Here is a 20,163-nt window from a genome sequence, read left to right on the forward strand (position 1 = left end):
CGGCCGCCAATACATCATTATATGAAGACAGAATGATATTTTAGGGTGAATTGTACCTTATAAATACAGTATGTGACTCTTTCAACACCATTAGGAGGTATCCATGTCGCTGTGCAAAGTATGTAAATCACTGTAAAGACTTTAAAACTTAGGATGTTTGACCCAGTATGCGTGTCAAAAAGCGGACGAGTCTAAAGCAATGACTGTACAACCGAAATGTTGCCAGACGTCTGATTTTAAGAGGATGGGCCATCCTTTATTTCAGCTCCACTTATCTTGGTCTGCTAACAATACTGCTGCTGCAATCTGAACTCACGTGCGACAGCAGGTGGACGCTCACGTGCAAACAGCTCAACTAATAAGAGAAAACGGACGCCATATCGTAATCAAATCGTCATAACGCCACGATGCATATCGAAACATTTTTGCATCGCAATAAATCGTACAACGATAAATCGTTACACCCCTATAAACTACTAGAATGGACATACAAGTATAAAGTAGATGTACTGTATACAATAGGAATTAAAGGTAACCAGCTTGGTAAACAAAGACAGAGTAATGTAGCATTAATAAATTAATTAATTAATAAAACAATTATAAAACGTAACAGAATAATACAGCTGAAAACAAATAATAGATTTAAAAGATCAAAAACTGGCCGTTAGATATACACAAAATGTATTAAATATCGTGTTTTAACTATAAGGTGGAGATTGAATCCAGCGGCAGATGCGAGATTGACTGGCCGAAGTAAAAGCTGCTGTCGGCGGGGGAGAGAATCATAAAGCTCCCGCTGACAGAGTCCGCATTAACTGAAGCACATTGTCAAAGAAGCGCTGTCTTTGTATATGAACTGCCGATTCGAGTTTAAAACAACTACATTCTCGCCTGAAATATTCTTAAAATTACATTTTGTGACACATTAGATGATATTTTTTAAACTTGCAGGTCTGCACAGCAGGGTATTGTCCACTGACTTTCACTTAGCATTAGCAGCCAGCAAATTTGAATTAGTGTTGTCCAATAGGATTTTTGCCCGCGCCGTGCATTCATAATGTGAGCTGATTACGTGCGATGGTTAATCTCCAGCTGTTGCACTGTTGTTCTGACGCTCTTCTCGACACAGAGGGAGGATGGATTTAAAGGACTCAAAGAAGCTGGAATACGCTCATGAAGACGAAGCACAGACATTTGCAGGTAAGTTTAATGTTAAATAACTTATTGTAAATATCCGTTGGTTCATATTCAATTAATATTTTACATTACTTTGCTTTGTGTATGTAGTTAAGATTATCGTCGAGTTACCTGCCGCGTAAGGGGACCCTTTTGTAATTTAAGGTTGACCAGAAATGAAGATATGATTTTTCACATAACCTGGCTGTGAGAGAGCTCGAGACGCTGACTAAACAGCGGTGAAACGTCCAGAAAAACAGTTTAAACACATTTTGTTTTGTTTGGATAATGTTGTTAAGCCTTTATTGCATACGTTATTCATAAATTCAGAATTTCCTTAGTTGGGAAGCTAACGTTCATGCTAACGTTCATTTTTACTCCGGAAAGGAGTGAAGTGAATGCCTTCATGTCTGAAACAATATAACTTCAGTTTATGCAAATCTCGACCCATCTGTAGTGTCGGATCGAGGTGCGGGTCATTTATCAAACCTTTGAGTTGCTAATTTAAAGCTTTTTTAAAAAAATTTTGTTGTTAACCTCAAGTTCACACCGATCATGATTTTTTTTTCTTTCAGAAAATGAAGTGGACGAGAAACCAATAGTGTGTAATAACGTAAGTATTTAGTATTTTGTCGTTCATCTGTTAATGATATATATATGATATATATATTTCTATTTCTATGAAAACTGTTAGGTGAAGTGTTAAAGTTAAATTTGACTTTCATGGTCATTATTTTGGACTTATATTTGATCCAATAGGTGATTGCTGCAATTGGTGAGGGTGCATCATCTTTTGAGGGTAATGTAAATGTCCTGAGTATCCAGTGAAATAAGGTGTGTGACCCTTTATTAAAAACACCCTTGTCAGTGAGATCACACATTTTAAATCATCTCAGTTTAAATTAAATGTTTAATGTCAGTATAAGCCAAAGTGTAGGATCAAATGACTATTATAAATGTTATGACTATTGTAAAAATATTTTAATTTTCAAGCTTTGTGGTGAACACATATGTGCATTCAAGCTTACAACTATTTGTACAGTGATAACTAAAGGGAAATGGCAACAAAGAATATTAGATAATGTTTTTAGTTAAAGTAAATCACTAATTTCCTTTTTGTTTATTTTTTTCAGCCGTGGTGAACCTGACTGAATGCATTCATTAACCATCTCGAACCAAGTCAGAGCTTTAAGGACAGCTTGTGCTAAAGGTGCCTGAGCTCGATTAGGAAAAAAAGCATCTCCACTGGCCAAAGTCTACAAAAAAGCAAGAGAATAGAAGTTTGCAGATGATCTAACAGGTATTAACATAAAACTTACATAATAATAATTTTGCTAGATCAAACCTTTATTTCTTGGATGGGATCATTAAGTGCCTTTTCAATCTGCATTTAGCAAGTTTAAACTCATAGGCCTTATATACAAACCCTTTACAGTATATAGAGAACATTTCTCAATCTTTTTCTTTAAAAAATTAAATTCATAAAATACATCAATATCTTTTATTCAGCATTTGCTACACGTTCCAATACTTTTTTCTTTAATTTAAAAACGGGTCCTTTATATTATTAAATTGTTTAAGAGTACTTCATTATTTGTCTTTATTTTAGGGTGTCACGGTGGCGCAGTGGGTAGCACGATCGCCTCGCATCAAGATGGTTGCTGGTTCGAGACTCGGCTGGGTCAGTTGGCATTTCTGTGTGGAGTTTGCATTTTCTCCCCATGTTGGCGTGGGTTTCCTCAGGGTGCTCCGGTTTCCTCCACAAGTCCAAAGACATGCGATACAGGTGAATTGGGTTAGCTAATTTGGCCATATGTATGTGTGTGAATAAGTGTGTATGCATGTTTTCCAGTGTTGGGTTGCAGCTAGAAGGGCATCCGCTGCATAAAACGCATGCTGGATATGTTGGCAGTTCATTCCGCTGTGTCGACCCCAGATTAATAAAGGAACCAAGCTGAAAATAACATAAATAAATGGATTATTTATTTTGCAATAGATTCTGACTTTTGTGCAGCTCTAATTCTGCTCCCCCATATCTTTAAAGAGAAAGTTGATTGCTTACAGTAATTACACTGGGAGAAGTTTGTGTACTGTTGGTTAAACACTTTGTAATACTCTGATAGATGTTATGCAGTTCTGACAGAGTTTACATTGTTTATTTATGTCCTTTTTTTCTTTTCACAGTGGGATGATGATGCTCCCTACCCAACTCAACAGATGGTTGAAAGTCCTCTGCAAAGTGTAGGAGAAAAGAAGTTAAAAGGCATTATTACATCCTTCGCCGTTTATTGTGTTTTCAACTTGGCTTATCCACGCTACATAAAGGATGCAAAGGATGAACATCAGCAACTCCCCAAGATGGAGCAACAATTTGAATTTGAACATCAGCAATGATGTGAAGATGGAGATCCAAAATTACGAGAAAACAACTCCGTGCAGCTGTCCGAGAGAACTGGTATAGCTGGGTCTGCATCAAACAGCAATGCTCGGATCTTTGCATTTACTTTGGTGCATGCGTTCCGAGTCTGCATCAGTATTTTAAGACTAGCAGCTGTAGACATTTCAATAACATTGCCCAAATTAACTGAGAAGCACAAGATGAAACAATGCTAAGAATTTTCTCCGCCTAACATCCTTGATGAGATTGACACATTTAGGTGTTCAAATTGAACTGTTTTCGAGTGCATGTGAGACTGCTAAAAGAGAAGAAATGACTCTTTCCTAATGAAATAGAAATACATTTTAAATGTCAATACTGCACTGGTTTCTGTGTAGCAAGTTTTTAATACTGCTGTTGTATGATTCATATTTCCATGAAAATACAGTAAGAGTTTGACTTTGAATGGGGTGTTATAAACCAAGACAGATGGACTTTCAGGCTCTTGAAACATACTCTGCTGATAAACTGTTTAAGAATGTTTAGAAATTTTAAATCAAATGTGTAATACTGTTTGATCAAATGTGTTTTTGAGATCTAAAATGATAAAGGGTATACAGTAAGTGACATGTTTTAATTTACTGTACGAAAAAAAATTGCTTTGAGATTCTTGATGCTTTTAGAAAATGTACTTTATGAGGTCTAGTGCTGTTTTAGAAAAATTACTTCGTTACATTGGTAAAAATGCTCAGTGAAATGGGATGTACTGATTTTGAAAAAAATAATAATATTAAGCTTTTCTTGCAGTTTGTACTCATGGAAAAATATTGCTTTTTATTTTTTTTAAATGATGTAATGTTTAAACATTCATCCTGTACAAATGTTGATATTTAATATGTTTAATAAATGTGAAATAAAATTTTATGTGTATGGAGTACAAATCTGAAATATAAGGGTACAAAATTCATCCCTATGGAGGTGAAATTGTACATTATTGTACCATAGCCCAAGTAAGGTACAAATTAGTCAGCAGAGGTACATATTTGACCCATAAAGGTACATACTGCTAGGGTACAAATATGTACCCATATGAAAGGGTACAACAGGTGTACCCTTGAGGGTACTGCCCCAGTAACAAGCCATTGTACCCCAAAAGGTACAAATTTTGCACATTTTTTCTGACAGTGTGAGTTAAGTACTGTACAGTGACACGATCAGCAGCAAATCTCCTCCAAAGGCCAGAGGGTCCCACAGAACAACCAAACATGCCCTAAAGAAACCCAGGAAATACCAGTCTAAGGAAAATCCTTAGGATAAACAAAAGATTAAACTGCTTTCATTTGATTCAGCAGGATTACATTTCCTGATAACGATGCATGTAATGATGCAACACCTTTGTCCCTGCTTATTAGAATGCTATTATGAAATATGTTGCATGCTTTATTCTGTGTAAGAAGACACAATTTCACTTATTTCACTCGACTGAAGCTATGATTACCATTATGTAGTATTTGCACTCGCTTTCAGGTTTAACATTGGCAACATTTACTGTACTACAAATATAGTACAGTAAATCACAGAGTAATTATTTGCGATTTGACCATAATATTTAGGGCTGTGTATTGACAAGGGCCTCATGATATGATACATGGGTCACGATACAATATATCACGATACATTGCGATCCAATAAATATTGTAATATATTCCAAGAGTTTGTATTAGTATGTGTGTCATGGTATATTGACAACTTGATGAAGTCAGCAGACAAATTAAAATTCCAATTCAAACTTATTTTCTATCCATTTCAATTCATTAGAACTGCACAGTGAGATTGAACAGAGAACTCACTGAACTGTATTAAATGCATATTGTTATTAAACACTGAACTAAAATGAATATGCCACTAAAGTCAAATGAAATAATTTATAAAACTAAAGTAGTAAAAAAAAATCTAAATGCATCAAGTAAACAAAACTGGAACACAGTGCTGTAATATGCGGTAAACTATTAGAAACTGACAGTGCGACTGACAGCATTGTGAACATTTTGCTGTGAAAACTGGTCGCACATAGGTAAATTGATGGCATGCGCAAAACATTTTACATGCAACATGCTGGCCAGCTGTGCTGCCATGGTCATGTTTGAAGCGTTGTCTGTTACAATGACAGGTCCTTCTATTTGATGTACCATTCCTCTTATGCAGTTTTCAGTAACTCTGAAATGTTAGTTAAGGCAGACGAAAGCTTTCCACCATGCTCACTTTGCTTACTTCTGATACCAAACTATTTAGTGTTTTGTTGATAGCGAGTTAGTGACATCTACTAGAGCAAAGGAGGAGGTTGTTTGGCACAACTTGAATCGATACTTCAGGTTGAACTATGGCTACACTATCGTGAAAGAAATTATCGCGATAGTTCGATATATCGATATTTTAGCACAGCCCTAAATATTTGTGAAATGTCATGTAGCTTGGCAGAGAACTCTGGCTTTGTGTAGTAAACGCTGCTAGTTGAACAGAGCCGGCTTTGCAGACAAATGCGCACCACAATTGCATGCAATTTATTGTTCAGCCCTTTGTGATCGTCTCAGGAGTCAGGACTTCTACAGAGAATGACACAGTTCCCAGATTTCATTTAAAATATTAATTTGACAGAAGTTTCATTTTTGGGTGAACTAACACTTTAAACAGGAGAAACTTGCAGAACATAATGGTGTTTCTTTAGTTAATGCCATAAACAAATTAGAAACTAACCTATCTACCCAACTTTAACTTTAGATAGAGTTTTTACACTGACAAAATCAACAAATACCCTACCTAATTTTGGTCATTAATTCATTTATTTTTGACTTAGTCCCTTTATTAATTCGGGGTCGCAGCAGTATAAACCGCCAACTTATTCAGCATATGTTTTAATGCTACCCCCGACCTAACTTATCCAAGTTTAAAACAAAACAACAAGTGATTGATTTAATGTTGACAATATTACAGAACTGAGATATAAGCAATGAATGAAGGTCAGAATTTGTTGAATCTTCAGCTTCTCTAGCCTTTATTAACTTTTCCTTTACAGACTATGTATTAATAAAAATGCATGAATACAGTTTGTGTGCTAGCCTGGATATAAACCCGATTTCGGTTTCTGAAATTAAATCATTCGAATGGTCTTATCAAACTTGAAACAAATTTCACCGGATGCTCCGAACTTTGTTCTTGGGGATTTTAATAACTGTGATCTCAGGAAAACTTTGTGTGACTTTTATCAGTATGTAAATTGTCATACAAGATATGATAAGATATTGGACCTCTGTTATGGATCGATTAAAGGGGCAATGAAAGCTGTAGCGGGTCCACCAGTCGGCTTCTCTGATCATAACGTGGTACACCTCCTCCCAGTATATAAATCTGTGCTGAGGAGGGAGAAGGTGCGGAAGAGGGAAATTAAAGTATGGTCAGAGGACAATTCACTGGCCCTTCAGGGTTGTTTCGATTGTACAGACTGGTCCGTTTTTAAAGAGACATCTGAAAGTATTGATGAACTTACAGAAGTAGTGTGTGATTACATATCTTTTTGCACAGATATGATTATCCCTCACAAAACTGTTATTGACTTTCCAAATAACAAACCTTGGCTGTCAAATGACACAAAATCTCTCCTGCAAAGTAAACATAAATATTTTAAACAGGGTGATATGAGCTCAGTTAAGCAATTAAAAAAGGCAGTGAGAGTGCAAATAAACAAGGATAAAATTAGGTATAAGGACAAAATTGAGAATCAGCTGAGCAGTAATAATTTAAGATCAGCCTGGCAAGGGGTGAAGGCAATGGCTGGGTGTAAAGAAGATAGAGGGGGCAGTGAAATCAATTTAAATGGTTTTAGTTCTGCGAGAGAGTTTGCTGAGGAACTAAATACATTTTACTTAAGGTTTGATGAGGATGATTTTAAGTCAGAAAATGACAATTTAAAACAACATCTGTCATGTAGTAACTCCGTAAACATTAGTAGAATTCAGGTCAAAGGCCTCCTTCAGAGAACTAATACTAAAAAAAGCCCGGGTCCTGACAATATTGGTGGTAGGGTGCTACATACGTGTGCGGAACAGCTTTCTGAAATATTTCATTACATTTTTTCACAGTCTCTTATGCTACAAAGGGTCCCTGAAATCTGGAAGAAATCTGTTATTGTTCCTATAGCTAAAACCAAGTTTCCCCGAGAGTTAAATGATTTTAGACCTGTTGCTCTTACTTCATTAGTCATGAAGTGTTTTGAGAGATTTATTAAAGGTGAGATTTTATTGCAGTCAAAGGATAAATTTGATCCATTGCAGTTTGCTTTTAGACAGAGCAGGGGAGTTGAAGATGCCAATCTTACAATGTTAAATTACCTGTTTAATCACCTGGAAAAGCCTAAGACTCATGCCAGATTGTTGTTTATTGATTTCTCTTCTGCTTTTAATACTATGAAGCCACATTTGTTGGTGGAGAAATTAATTTCTCTTTTTAACTTGGATCTTAATATTTGTGGATGGATTCTTGATTTTTTAGTTGGACGTCAACAGTGTGTCAGAGTTAATGGTGCTCTTTCTGACTTCCAGTTTTGTTCCACTGGGTCACCTCAAGGTTGCTGCCTCTCACCTCTTTTGTTCATCATGTATACTAATGACTGTCGTAGTATTCACAGGGATTGTCATATCATTAAATATGCAGATGATTCTGTGATTGTAAGTCTCCTCCACGATCAGGATTTGGGGCATGGTCCTGCTGTGCAGGAGTTTACTTCCTGGTGTGATAGATTTTCTCTCCAGTTGAATGCAAGTAAAACAAAAGATATGGTGATAGATTACAGGAAGGCTTCTCCAACCCCAAACATAACTAATATTAAAGGCTTGGACATTGAAATTGTTGACACACATAAATATCTAGGGGTTGTTATTGATAATATGTTGACATTTCAACCTAACACCCAGGCTGTATATAAAAAAGTCCAACAAAGACTGTTTTTTCTGAGGAAACTTAGATCATTTCAGGTTTCTACCTCTATGATGACGCTGTTTTATAAACAATTTATCGAATCTGTTTTATCTTTTTGCATTGTAGCTTGGTACGGCAATCTGAGTGTGTCAAGCAAGAACAGGTTGAGCAGCCTGGTGAAGGTGGCAGGCAAGATCATTGGTTTTAATCAGACTGGTCTAATGGTAATCTACCAAAATCATGTAATAAGGAGAGCTCAGGGTATCCTATGCACCCCGGATCACCCACTGTACTCTGTATTTCAGCTGTTGCCATCAGGACGTCGTTTTAGGGTTCCTATTTGCAGGACAAATAGAACCAGAAATTCTTTTATAATGGTGGCCATTAGGTCATTAAATGAGTCCAGGGGGGAGGGGGATGTTTCTATATATTGATGTATGGATGTTGTATAGTAGTATTTTTTTATTTTTATTTTTTAATGTGTACATGGAACTTCGCCTGTGTATGGTACCTTGTTGCAATTTAGTTTCCCTAACGGGATAATAAAGCTGAGTCTGAGTCTGGTTGCTCCAATTAAAATTGATTAACAATAGAAAATGCATTGTTTCTTTCCCTTAATGTGTTTCAGACGCAGTGGAGGCTCCTGTTTTAACTGTAAACTCAAACAGTAGTGACTCCTGTACTGTGAACTTCACATGCAAAACTCAAGATCTCATCATTAACTCTAGCTATCAGATCAATGCATGCTCTCCAGAGAAAGTGATATCACAGAAGAACTACACTCTCATCCTGTCATTACACTGCAGTGAGGAATCGATCATCTGTAACTACAGCAATCCTGTCAGCTGGAAAGAAGACAAAATAGACAAACAGCTCTGTGTTAAAAATAATGGTACTTCGCCAAACACACAAACACCACTACATTCTAAGTTTAAATGAACATTTCTCAAAATAAACAAATAGATTAACAGCTAAAATGATGTGTGAATGCAGAATAAATGAACTAACAACCACTGCTCCTAATGATGAGTGTGTCCTTTTCCAGTGAATGAAGCACAGGACGCCCAATTATCTCTCGAGTGGCTGGGATTTTTGGCTGCACCGATACTGATTGGGATAATATTGGCAGTCTGGTTCTACCGCAAGCGAACAGGTATGTCCATGTTCCTCTTTCATATAATAATAACAACAATGTCAAAAAAGAAAGAATAGCAAATTTAAGAATAGTCAGAAAGCAAAAAAAACAAGTGCTGTTCAAGGATTAATGGCATTTAAAATAAAAGTTTGTTACATAATATACGTGTCTTATATATAATTATTATAAATGTGACAAAAAACAAAACTATCCAAAACTATTTTGTATATAGATATTTAAATGTATATATTATTTGTATCATATACACATATTATATCTAGAGATAAATAAACATTTTCTCAAATATATGTATGCCTGTGAGTATTTATATATACATAACAAAAATACACAATTTACACACGTAAATTGTCAAAAACTTTTATAATGGATGTGATTAATCGCAATTCATTTTTGCTCATCACAAAAAACAACATTACAACATTTAGACATTTGCATCGTTTACATGCAAGAGGAAAAATATTGCAAAAAAATATTAGATATTTTAAATTTATATATATATATATATATAAATATATATATATATATATATATATATATATATATATATATATATATATATATATTTTTTTTTTTTTTTTTTTTTTTTTTTTTTTTTACTTTCCCTGACTTGATGCTAATATATTGCTGTACATTCTAAACCTTGTAGGCACTCAAGATGTCAGTGATACAGTCTATGCCCAAGTTGAGGTAATCTTTAAATTACCGTTTATATGCATGCAGATGTTTAAGTTTTAGTCCCACAATGCTTTCAGCTACAAATAAATCTTATGAAAAGCATAGATATCAACTTAACAGAAGACAACATTTGACTTTGCAATGCAGAACACATTTGGAGATATGTCAGTTACAAATAATAACAACAACAACAATATAATAATAATAATAAAAGATTATGGTCATTATGGTCATTTTATTTGTCAATAATCCTTCTCAATTACTTCCTCTGAATACAATTTATCAAATGTACACTCACTGGCACCAGTGCCATATAGACTGAACAATCTATACTTTTTTATTGTAATATAATAGCACATTATAATATTAATTCATTTTTCTTCGACGTAGTCCTTCTTATTCATCAGAGTTTGCCACAGCAGAATGAACCATCAATTTATCCAGCATGTTTTACACAGCAGATGCCCTTCCAGCTGCAACCCAGCACTGGGAAACATCCATACATACAGACACACATAGTTTAGCTTATTCAATTCACCTATAGCACATGTCTTTGGACTGTGGGGAAACCAGAGCACCCAAAGGAAACCCAAGCATCTCCTTAAATATTAAATAGATCTATATTGTAACAATAATCTATAAACCAAATCAATCAAATAAGTCATGTGAGTCTTTGAGAAATGTGATGATTGTAAATTAAGAAAATAAAAGTATTTGTATTAAAGTAAACAAAAGTCATTGTTAGTTAACTCAAAAAACAGAAATGTTAAACAATTTGAATTTTAATGATGCATAATAATTTGTAAACTATGATTATTAAATGCTGTACAATTATTGTTCTTGGTTCATGTTAGTAAATACATTAACAGAAAAGTAATGTAAAGTGTGGCCAAAATCAGCACATTAAAAAGTGGCGAAATGTACTAATCAAATTATAAAAACGAAAATCTAAAAGTTTCAAAACAATCGAGTTAATAACCTAAAAATACAGCAGATGGTTAAGAATGTAGCATGAACAGCTTGATCATGATCTCTATTAGCATGTACAAGGGTATTGTATATTTTAATAAATATATTTCTATTAGTTTGTGACCAAACAGTATAGATAAATATTTTACTAAAGCAATGTTTTTTTTTGTTTTTTTTTTTTAATTTTCAGGGTCAAGAAATGAAGACGATTAACAGTGATGATCATACTTATGATGCTCCAGACCGGGTGAGAATCAACTTAAGCTAACAAACAAAGATTAGAAAAGCCTTAAAGAAACACTCCACTTTTTTGAAAAAGGCTCAATTTACAAATCTCCTCAAGTCAAATAGTTGACTCAAACCATTACTGTATCCATTCAGCTAATTTCTTGTTCTGGCAGGGTCACTTTTAGCTTAGCTTAGCATAATGAATTGAATTAGATTTGATCATTAGCATTTTGTTAAAAAAAATAGATAATAAAAAAGTGCTATTTTTTAGGCCAGGGGTAGACTTAACCATTAAGCGAGGTAAGCAGCTGCTCAGGGCCCCGATCAATGCCAAGAGACCTATATTAATCAAATAACTCTGTTATACATTTTATATCACATGCTGTAAAAATCTGTCTAAAACTTAAGATTTTAACATTGGTACTTCTTTTCAAAACCGAGGGCCCCCATGAATAATGGAACGTTCTTTCCATACTGAACATGCACAAGGTGTAAGCACGTGGTTCAAAGAAATTGCCAGTCTGTCACCGATCAAGATAGAGCTGTGGTAGAGGTTGGTAGAGTGTGCAACAGTGAGAATTTTGAGAATATTTGTGGGAAAAAAAGAAGAAATAAAACAATGAAACGCAGCTACCCCAGTGATCCTACTTTCTGGACGAAACACCTGTCAGATCAGATAAGGAGCACTGTGAGCTTGTTAATAGATCCTGTTCAAATAAAATAACATTTCCTATTAATGGCCACCAAATTATTCAATTCATATGAAAAATGGTGACAAGATTAGTTTGATTAATTTTGAATTAAACTGGTTTAAATGTTTTTTTTTATTAATATCAAAATCTAATCCCAAAACTGTACATAGTTTGTAGAACTTGTTTTTTTCATTTGTGAATTTATTGCATTTAATTTTACATCAAGAAGAAAAAGGTTATTTTAAATGTTGAAAATATATTTACAGTATATTTTAATATGCATGTCTATTTACAAAAAAAAAAAAAAAAAAAAAAAAAAAAAAAAAAAAAAAAACAGAGAAAAAAAAAAAAGAGAGAATGTTGAGTGTCAATATTAGGTTCTAGACTCTCATTCTGGAGTAACGGTCAAGAAACCCTGCTGCTGTACCATGGCTGCACCAGGCTGATTGATATAATGCAACTCATAAGAATGAGCTGTTTTCAGGGACGACAGAAGAAGACTTGAGATTTAAATAGGAAAATTATCAAAACCTGTAATGGCGATCTAATTCTTCAAGTTCTTCACCATTTCCATAGGGGCTCGGCACAAAGGATTTGACGCGCAAAACCAAAAACTTGCAATGTAACAGTTTACTTTTTTGTTTGTCGAGAACAACAATAATCAAAATACAAACAAAAGAACTATGTACACTTTATCAAGCTTCGAAATAAATATGGTTTTAGAACGGTCAAAAGACTGTCTATCATCAAGCCCCTTCCTTCTTTCTGATCCTTTTTTCCTGATGCTTACACATATGACGTATAGCATTACTGAACACATAAAACGTCATGCACATATTATAATATCACAAATAATAATATTAAATACTGTATCAAATAGCACTAACTTTGTATCCCAATACAAATAATATAATATTATAGAAAAATATTACAAAAATAAAAAGACAAATCTCTAGTGCTCTTTATGGCTCTAACAAAACTCTTTTTTTTATTTTATTTTTTTTTATTTTAACAAAATGCTAATGGTCATATCCGATTCAATTCATTAACCTAAGCTAAGCTAAAAGTGAGCCTGCCAGAACAAGAAATTGGTCAAATAGATGTTTATCTGCAGGAGACTTGTAGGAGTGTTCCTTTAAAATGCTTGTTGTATACAGAAGCTTAATCAATGTTTTTAGCCGAACTGGTCATGAGTGCATTTGTAATTTTTGTGGTGTATTTTATCAGCGTCAAACTCTGACACAAGAGGAAATGGAAGTCAACAATCCCACCACAACTTACTGCAGAGTAGGACAACACCAAAAACCTACAAATCCCATTGAAACAACATCAGGCAATACTATTTACTCATCAGTGTGCAAGCAACCACCAAAAATACAAACAGCCATTTCAGCTGATGACACCAAAAATTAAATAGTGGCTTTTTGCCACATGAGGTTTTCACAAAGGCTGATGTCAAAATGGCATCACACTCTTGCATTCTCTGTCATAAATGTAAATGGCTGAAATAACAGATAGATGCATATTGTAGAATACAATTATAAAATTCAGGCAAGCCTTTGTTCAGTTAAGGTATTTTAGATTGTTATACTTCACATATCATGACATTTTTTTGCACATTCCATCCTAAATATTTCCACACACGTTATATAACTTTCGAAAATAGCCCCATTGTCAGTATTACCAACTGTGATCTAATTATAATCAAATATTCATCAATATAATGCCCACATAAATATCAGTACTTTAAATAATAATAATGTATTGGCCAAACTTTCCCTTTCCATAGTTATGATTTCAGATTAAACAGGTATGATGCCAGACAAGCTAATGCAGTAAACGTAAATACAGTATTATTGCTCTTTACAGCTCAAAAGAAACAAATTCTGCATTTTAGTTTTTTGTTTGATAAGCACCAGATGGCGACAACACCAAAAACCTGCAAACCCCATCAAAACAACAACAGACCATACTATTTAATAATCAGTGTGCAAACAGCCACCAAAGAAACAAATGTAAACCTAAAATTAAATAATGGCTTTTTGCCACATTAAGTTTTCACAAAGTCTGATCTAAAAATGCCATCACACTTATGCATTCCCTGTCATAAATGTATATGGTAGAAATAACAGACAGATACAGTGTTCTAGAATCCCGTTACGACATTCAGCCAAGCCTCTGTCCAGTTAATGTGAATTTCGGAATGTTATATTTTATATCATGACATTTTTTGCACATTCTATCCTAAATTTTATTTTCACATGTTAAATAACTTTCAAAACTAGCCCCACTGTCAGTATTACCAACTGTGAACTAAATATAATCTGCTCTGCTATAATATCAGTCATTTAAATAATGTGTCTTAATTCCATTTTCAAAGTTATGATTTCAGATTAAACAGGTATGATGCCAGACAAGCTAATGCAGTAAACGTAAATGCAGTATTATTATTATTCATCTCTACAGCTCAGAAGAAAGAAAAAAGTATCAGTATTTTAGTTTAGGTTTTAATTTAAGGTTTTAGATTTTAGTTTGATTGATAACCACCAGATGGCGACATTTCATCTTATTTCTACCACATGGATACACTCAACATTCACAGCTGAAGAGTAGCGGAAACGTCGAAAAACTAAAACGTGCTTTGTGCAACAGTCCTCAGACAAACAGTCACTTAAAACATCTTATTGTGGTGTTGTTATTACTATTATAACTAATAACACAACAAACGCGCATCTTTGTAGTGTAAAATCAAACAAAACCATAAAGAAAACAGCGTTACTCACGTGTAGAAAAACAAAGCAATCGAGGGATCCGTTTTTCTGGCTTTCCTGCTCTCTGTTAAAGAAAAACACTTGTCCAGTATTCGCGTGGCTCTATATAATCCTCACGTTTTCAATTCCTTCTTTGGTTGTGTGTGTGTGTCTCATTCCTTTCTTTCTGGCTCTCTCCCATCCTATAATTTGCAGACACGCCTCTTCTTCTTCTTCTTCTTCTTTGGGTTTTACTGGCGGTTGGCAACCAGACTTATAGGTGCATTACCGCCACCGACTGGAATGGAGTATGGAACTAGTTGAATACTTTCTGAAGTGTATAAATTACATGAAGGGAGAGAAAGGGGGAGGAAATTGTGAGGGGAGGGGGAGAGAGGGAAGAAAAAAAAAAAAAAAAAAAAAAATATATTATAATACTAATAAAATGTAATAAAAATGGGGGATGGGGTGGACTAACAATTCTTCTGATATTATCTCTATATTCTTTCCTCTAACTGGGTTTCTTTAATAAATTTTATTATATCATTATATACCTCACTAGATTTGTTTCCTAATAAACCTGCCAATGTAAAATGCTGAAGATTGCTCTTTTTAACTGACTGAATAAGATCGTTTCGTTCTTTATTATAATTACTACAGTGAAATAAAATATGTTCTATTGTTTCTTGTTGATTACAATGTTTACATTGCCCAGTTGGGTGTTTCCCTATTTTATGTAATGTATGATTGAGTCCAGTGTGACCTATTCTCATCCGAGTTATAATACTTCCTTCCCTACGATTTCTGTTCTCCTTCCTCCCAGTTCCAACTTGTTTCTGTATATTATATAAATGTCTACCTGTATCAATGTTATCCCAGTGTACTTGCCATATTGATTGTGCATATGTTCTTATCATGATTTTAGCTTCTGCTTTGCTCAATGGGACTTCTAGATTTACTTTACTAATTCTAAGAGCTTGTTTGGCCAGAAAGTCTGCCTTCTCATTACCTTCCACACCTACGTGAGCAGGAACCCAAATGAAATATACTGATTTGCCCTTCATTTTAATATAATATGTCTTACTGAGTATATTATTAAGAATATCCATTCTGTATGAAGACCTTCCAGATCTTATACTTTCCAGTGATGAAAAGCTATCTGATGCAATTACTACATTATTTATGTCATTCTCCTCAATCCACTGCAGGGCAATTAGTATTGCAATTAACTCTGTTGTATATACTGATATATTATTAGTTATTCTTTTCTTAATATGGTATTGATTAACTGGGATATACACTGCTGCGCCTGTATGGCCTGTTTGTGGGTCTTTAGATCCATCTGTGAATAAAAATATTGATTCTTTATAATTTTTTTCCAAATAATTCTGCACTATATATTTTGTTGGAAGAATATTATTGTTATCTTTTAACTCCTGTTGTATATTGAAATCTACTTTAGGTAATGGAAAAAACCATGGCGGAATATATGGGATTGGGACTGCCTTACAGTATTGCAGTTGATCTAATCCAATTATTCTGGCTTTTGCCTCAGCTATCCATCCGAAACTTATGAAATTAGTTTCCTCATGCTCCCAACATTCTAGTAATGTTCTTTTTGTTGGATGTGATTCAATTTGTCCCTGAATGTTAACCCAATATGCCATCATTAATTTCATTCTCCTAATGCTTAAGGGCATTTCTCCCATTTCAACCTGCATAGATGAAACTGGTGAGGTTCTAAATGATCCACTACAGATTCTAAGGGCCTGTGCTTGTAATACATCTAATTTTTTGAGGTTTGACTCTGCTGCCGACATGTAAGCTATACATCCATAATCAAAAACAGATCTCATGAGGGCCCAGTATATATTTTGTAGTGATGTTCTACTCGCTCCCCACTCTTGCCCTGACAGGCAACGAAGTACATTAATAACCTTTTTACTTTTTTCTGTGATTTTATTCAGATGATCCTTCCATGTCAGCTTTTCATCGAACCAAACCCCAAGAAACCTTACAGTTTTTACTTGTTCTAGTGGTTGTCCATATAGTTTTAAAGCGAGTGATATGGTTTTATGTCGTCTTGAGAAACAGATGACCTGAGTTTTTGCAACAGATAGTTTGAATCCCCATTTATTTGCCCATTTTTCTACCTCAAATATTGCATTCTGTATTTTCTTTTGTACAAATGACACATTCCGACCTCTAATCCATAGTGCCCCATCATCTGCATACAATGATTTTCCTATACTTTGTTCAATCTGAGAGAAAATGTCGTTTATCATTATATTGAACAATAATGGGCTGCAAACACTACCTTGAGGAGTTCCATTTTCCACTGTGTATTCATGTGAATATTCTTTTCCTACCCTAACTTGTATTTTTCTTCCAAATAAGAAATCCATGACCCAATTATATGTTTTGCCAGTGACTCCTAAAGATTTTAATTTAATCAGCAATCCCTCTTTCCAAAGCATATCGTATGCCTTTTCTATATCAAAAAAGATAGCTATCACAACTTCTTTGTTAGTCTGTGCTTTCCTGATGTCTGATTCCAAACATAATACTGAGTCCATAGTATTTCTGCCTCTGCGGAACCCACTCTGATATGGAGAAAAAAGGTTTTTGCTTTCTAAAAAATATGTAATTCTTTCTGTAATCATTCTTTCCATTATTTTGCATAAGTGGGATGTCAGTGAAATGGGTCTATAGCTAGAAGGATCTGATGGATTTTTCCCTGGTTTAAGTATAGGTACTACTATAGATTGTTTCCATGCTATAGGTAATTGACCCATATCCCAAATTTGATTAAATAAATTTAGTACTATTTCTAGTGATGCCTCTGACATGTGTGACAACATTTTATAGCATATTTCATCCTTACCTGGGGCAGTTTGTCTTGCGCTAATGATTGCTCGTTTTAATTCAAACATATTAAACTGTAAATCTAAAGGATTTTCTGTTGTTTTTACTTTCTTTAAAAGATCAGGATGTTTAGTTAATGTAGTATTTCTGCATTTCCTAGCCTCTTCAGAGAGATTATCTGAACTATGTACATTTCTAAAATGTTGGACTAATAGTTCCGCCTTTTCTAGGTTGCTGATCGCTACTATATCGCCATACTGTAACACTGGTAATTCATAATTTCGTCTAACACCTGCCATTCTTCTAATCATACCCCACACCTCTGATAATTGTACCTCTCGTCCAAGACTATTGCAATATTCTCTCCAGAATATACGCTTTTGTGTTTTAATAGTTTTTCTTAATATTGTCTGAGCCTTTTTATACATGATCATAGCTTCCAGTGAATGGTGTTTTTTAAGATGTCTAAATGCTTTATTTCTCGCTTTAATAGCTGCTTTACAATCATTATTCCACCAAGGTACATTTTTAGTACAACCAACTCCTTTACTTTTAGGTATTATTTCTTCGGCTGCTTGAATTATTTCATTAACAATTTTATTATTTAAAATGTTTACATCTCTCTGGTTTATTATTTGTATTGTCATAACTCTCTTATCACATAATTCTTGAAATTCTTTCCAATTTACTTTCTCCAATTTCCATCTTGGAATTCTATCTTCTTTTTCATACATTATCTTTAATCCAATTTTAGTTACTACTGGGTAATGGTCACTACCTATTGTATTGTGCTTGAGTACTTTCCATGTGCTAACCGCTGCTAATGAACTACTAATAAATGTTAAGTCTAGTACGCTTTCTGTATTTTTAAAACAATTATACCGTGTGCCTTCACCATTATTTAGACAAACTAAATATTTTTCATCTATAAATTCTTCAAGAAGAATCCCATTTGCATCATTACTATTACTCCCCCATAATGAATTATGTGAATTAAAATCCCCACACCATAAAACACTGTCTTGTCGTACACCCATTACTTCTTCTAATATGTTTTGATTTAATTTATCACAGGGATTATAATAATTAATAATGTCTATACATCCCCTATCCGTCCATACCTTGATTAAAATTGATTCATACTTTGTATTTATTTGTTCTATCCTAAACTTCATTCCGCTTTTTATAAATGTTGCAATTCCTCCTCCTCTGCTATGATTCCTATCATTTCTAACTATATTATATCCCTTAATATTAAAATCTAATTGAGGTTTTAACCATGTTTCTTGTATGCATATTATATTAGGTTTCTCTATAATATTATCAATATATTTTTTAAATTCTTGGCCATTCGCAATTAAGCTTCTTGCATTCCATTGTAGAACGTTTAACATTTAAGACGTTCCTCCCCCAGGCTGGGATGATTGTGTATCTTCATTTAAGATGTCCCTAACCGTTTCCCAGAGCAGATCCTTCACATCCAGGTATTTTTCTGCTGATTTGATTATTATTTTGATTCTTTCATTCCTACTTTTCGTTTGAGCGGAACAATTTATTATCTCTGCCATGAATATTACAAAATCATTTTTGCTCACTATCAGAGTTTCCGCTTTCAGTTGTTCACATTTTTGACATGTCTCTGTATTTTTGTTCCTGTTTTCATTTTGTTTAGACACAGTCATAATTTCTGGAACCTTTTTTAATGCTTCCGCATAGCTGATTCCTTGAACAGCTTTTACTCTTTGTACTTCTGCCTGCCTTTTGCTAACCTCACACCCTCGATACGCTGAGCTATGATCCCCTCCACAGTTGCAACATTTCAACTTTGCACCCTCTTCACATTTTCCATATTCGTGTTCCCCACTACATTTACCACACCTTTGCTTTCCCTTGCAAAAAGCTGCTATATGTCCAAATCTCTGACATTTATAACACCGAAGGGGCGGGGGAATGTACAGTCTTACATCATAGCACATATACCCGATTAATATCTTTTTCGGGAGTGTCTCCTCATCAAATGTGACCATAACAGAAAGACTATCACAAGCACTTCCATTTCTGTTTGTTCTTAAGCGTTTAGCTTCGACCACATTTGCATTTGTTATGCTTGCTTTCACTTCATCTGCCGAAACATTGACAGGAATTCCTGTCACAACGCCTTTAACATATCTTTTCCCGTTTGTCTTGGAACATTCTACTTTTTTTCCATTGATTTTATTCACCTTAATTGCTTTAGCTTGCTGTTTTTCATCTTTACAGAAAATCAGTATCGATCCGTTTCTCAAGATTTTTGCACTCTTTATT

At 34.3% G+C, this 20,163-nt stretch overlaps 2 protein-coding genes and 1 long non-coding RNA gene across 51 annotated transcripts in view; 2 read left to right on the top strand and 1 right to left on the bottom strand.

Moving 5' to 3' along the window:
* The window catches only part of si:dkeyp-94g1.1, a 219,541-nt gene that overhangs the window by 199,141 nt on the left and 237 nt on the right, over positions 1-20,163 (bottom strand). For 44 of the 45 annotated variants that reach the window (XR_012389596.1, XR_012389542.1, XR_012389604.1 and 41 more), the window contains exon 1: positions 15,028-15,247. The gene's annotated coding sequence lies outside the window, so the exon portion shown is untranslated. Of the gene's footprint in view, positions 1-15,027; positions 15,326-20,163 lie in introns of those variants that run through there. The other variant, XM_073921492.1, reaches the window with a different exon arrangement.
* Positions 1-20,163, top strand: part of LOC110437901 (SLAM family member 7-like) — a 31,716-nt gene that overhangs the window by 8,895 nt on the left and 2,658 nt on the right. Inside the window, exons 3-7 of one of the 4 annotated variants that reach the window (XM_073930793.1) lie at positions 9,153-9,416; positions 9,570-9,677; positions 10,327-10,367; positions 11,515-11,571; positions 13,472-15,394. In XM_073930793.1, coding sequence (XP_073786894.1) covers positions 9,153-9,416; positions 9,570-9,677; positions 10,327-10,367; positions 11,515-11,571; positions 13,472-13,657 — 656 coding nt within the window. In that variant the 3' untranslated portion in view covers positions 13,658-15,394. Of the gene's footprint in view, positions 1-9,152; positions 9,417-9,569; positions 9,678-10,326; positions 10,368-11,514; positions 11,572-13,471; positions 15,397-19,273; positions 19,344-20,163 lie in introns of those variants that run through there. The other 3 variants (XM_073930795.1, XR_012394560.1, XM_073930800.1) reach the window with 3 other exon arrangements.
* Positions 1,080-4,484, top strand: LOC141378932 (uncharacterized). Of its 2 annotated transcripts, none has more exons than XR_012394681.1 (6): positions 1,080-1,200; positions 1,752-1,789; positions 1,936-1,975; positions 2,310-2,476; positions 2,786-2,962; positions 3,361-4,484. It is a non-coding gene; the product is annotated as an uncharacterized lncRNA (long non-coding RNA). The 2 variants fall into 2 exon arrangements; XR_012394683.1 differs by having other exon boundaries at positions 1,936-2,010; positions 3,361-4,464.

This window comes from Danio rerio, chromosome 2 (assembly GCF_049306965.1).
Source record: "Danio rerio strain Tuebingen ecotype United States chromosome 2, GRCz12tu, whole genome shotgun sequence".
NCBI lineage: Eukaryota > Metazoa > Chordata > Actinopteri > Cypriniformes > Danionidae > Danio > Danio rerio.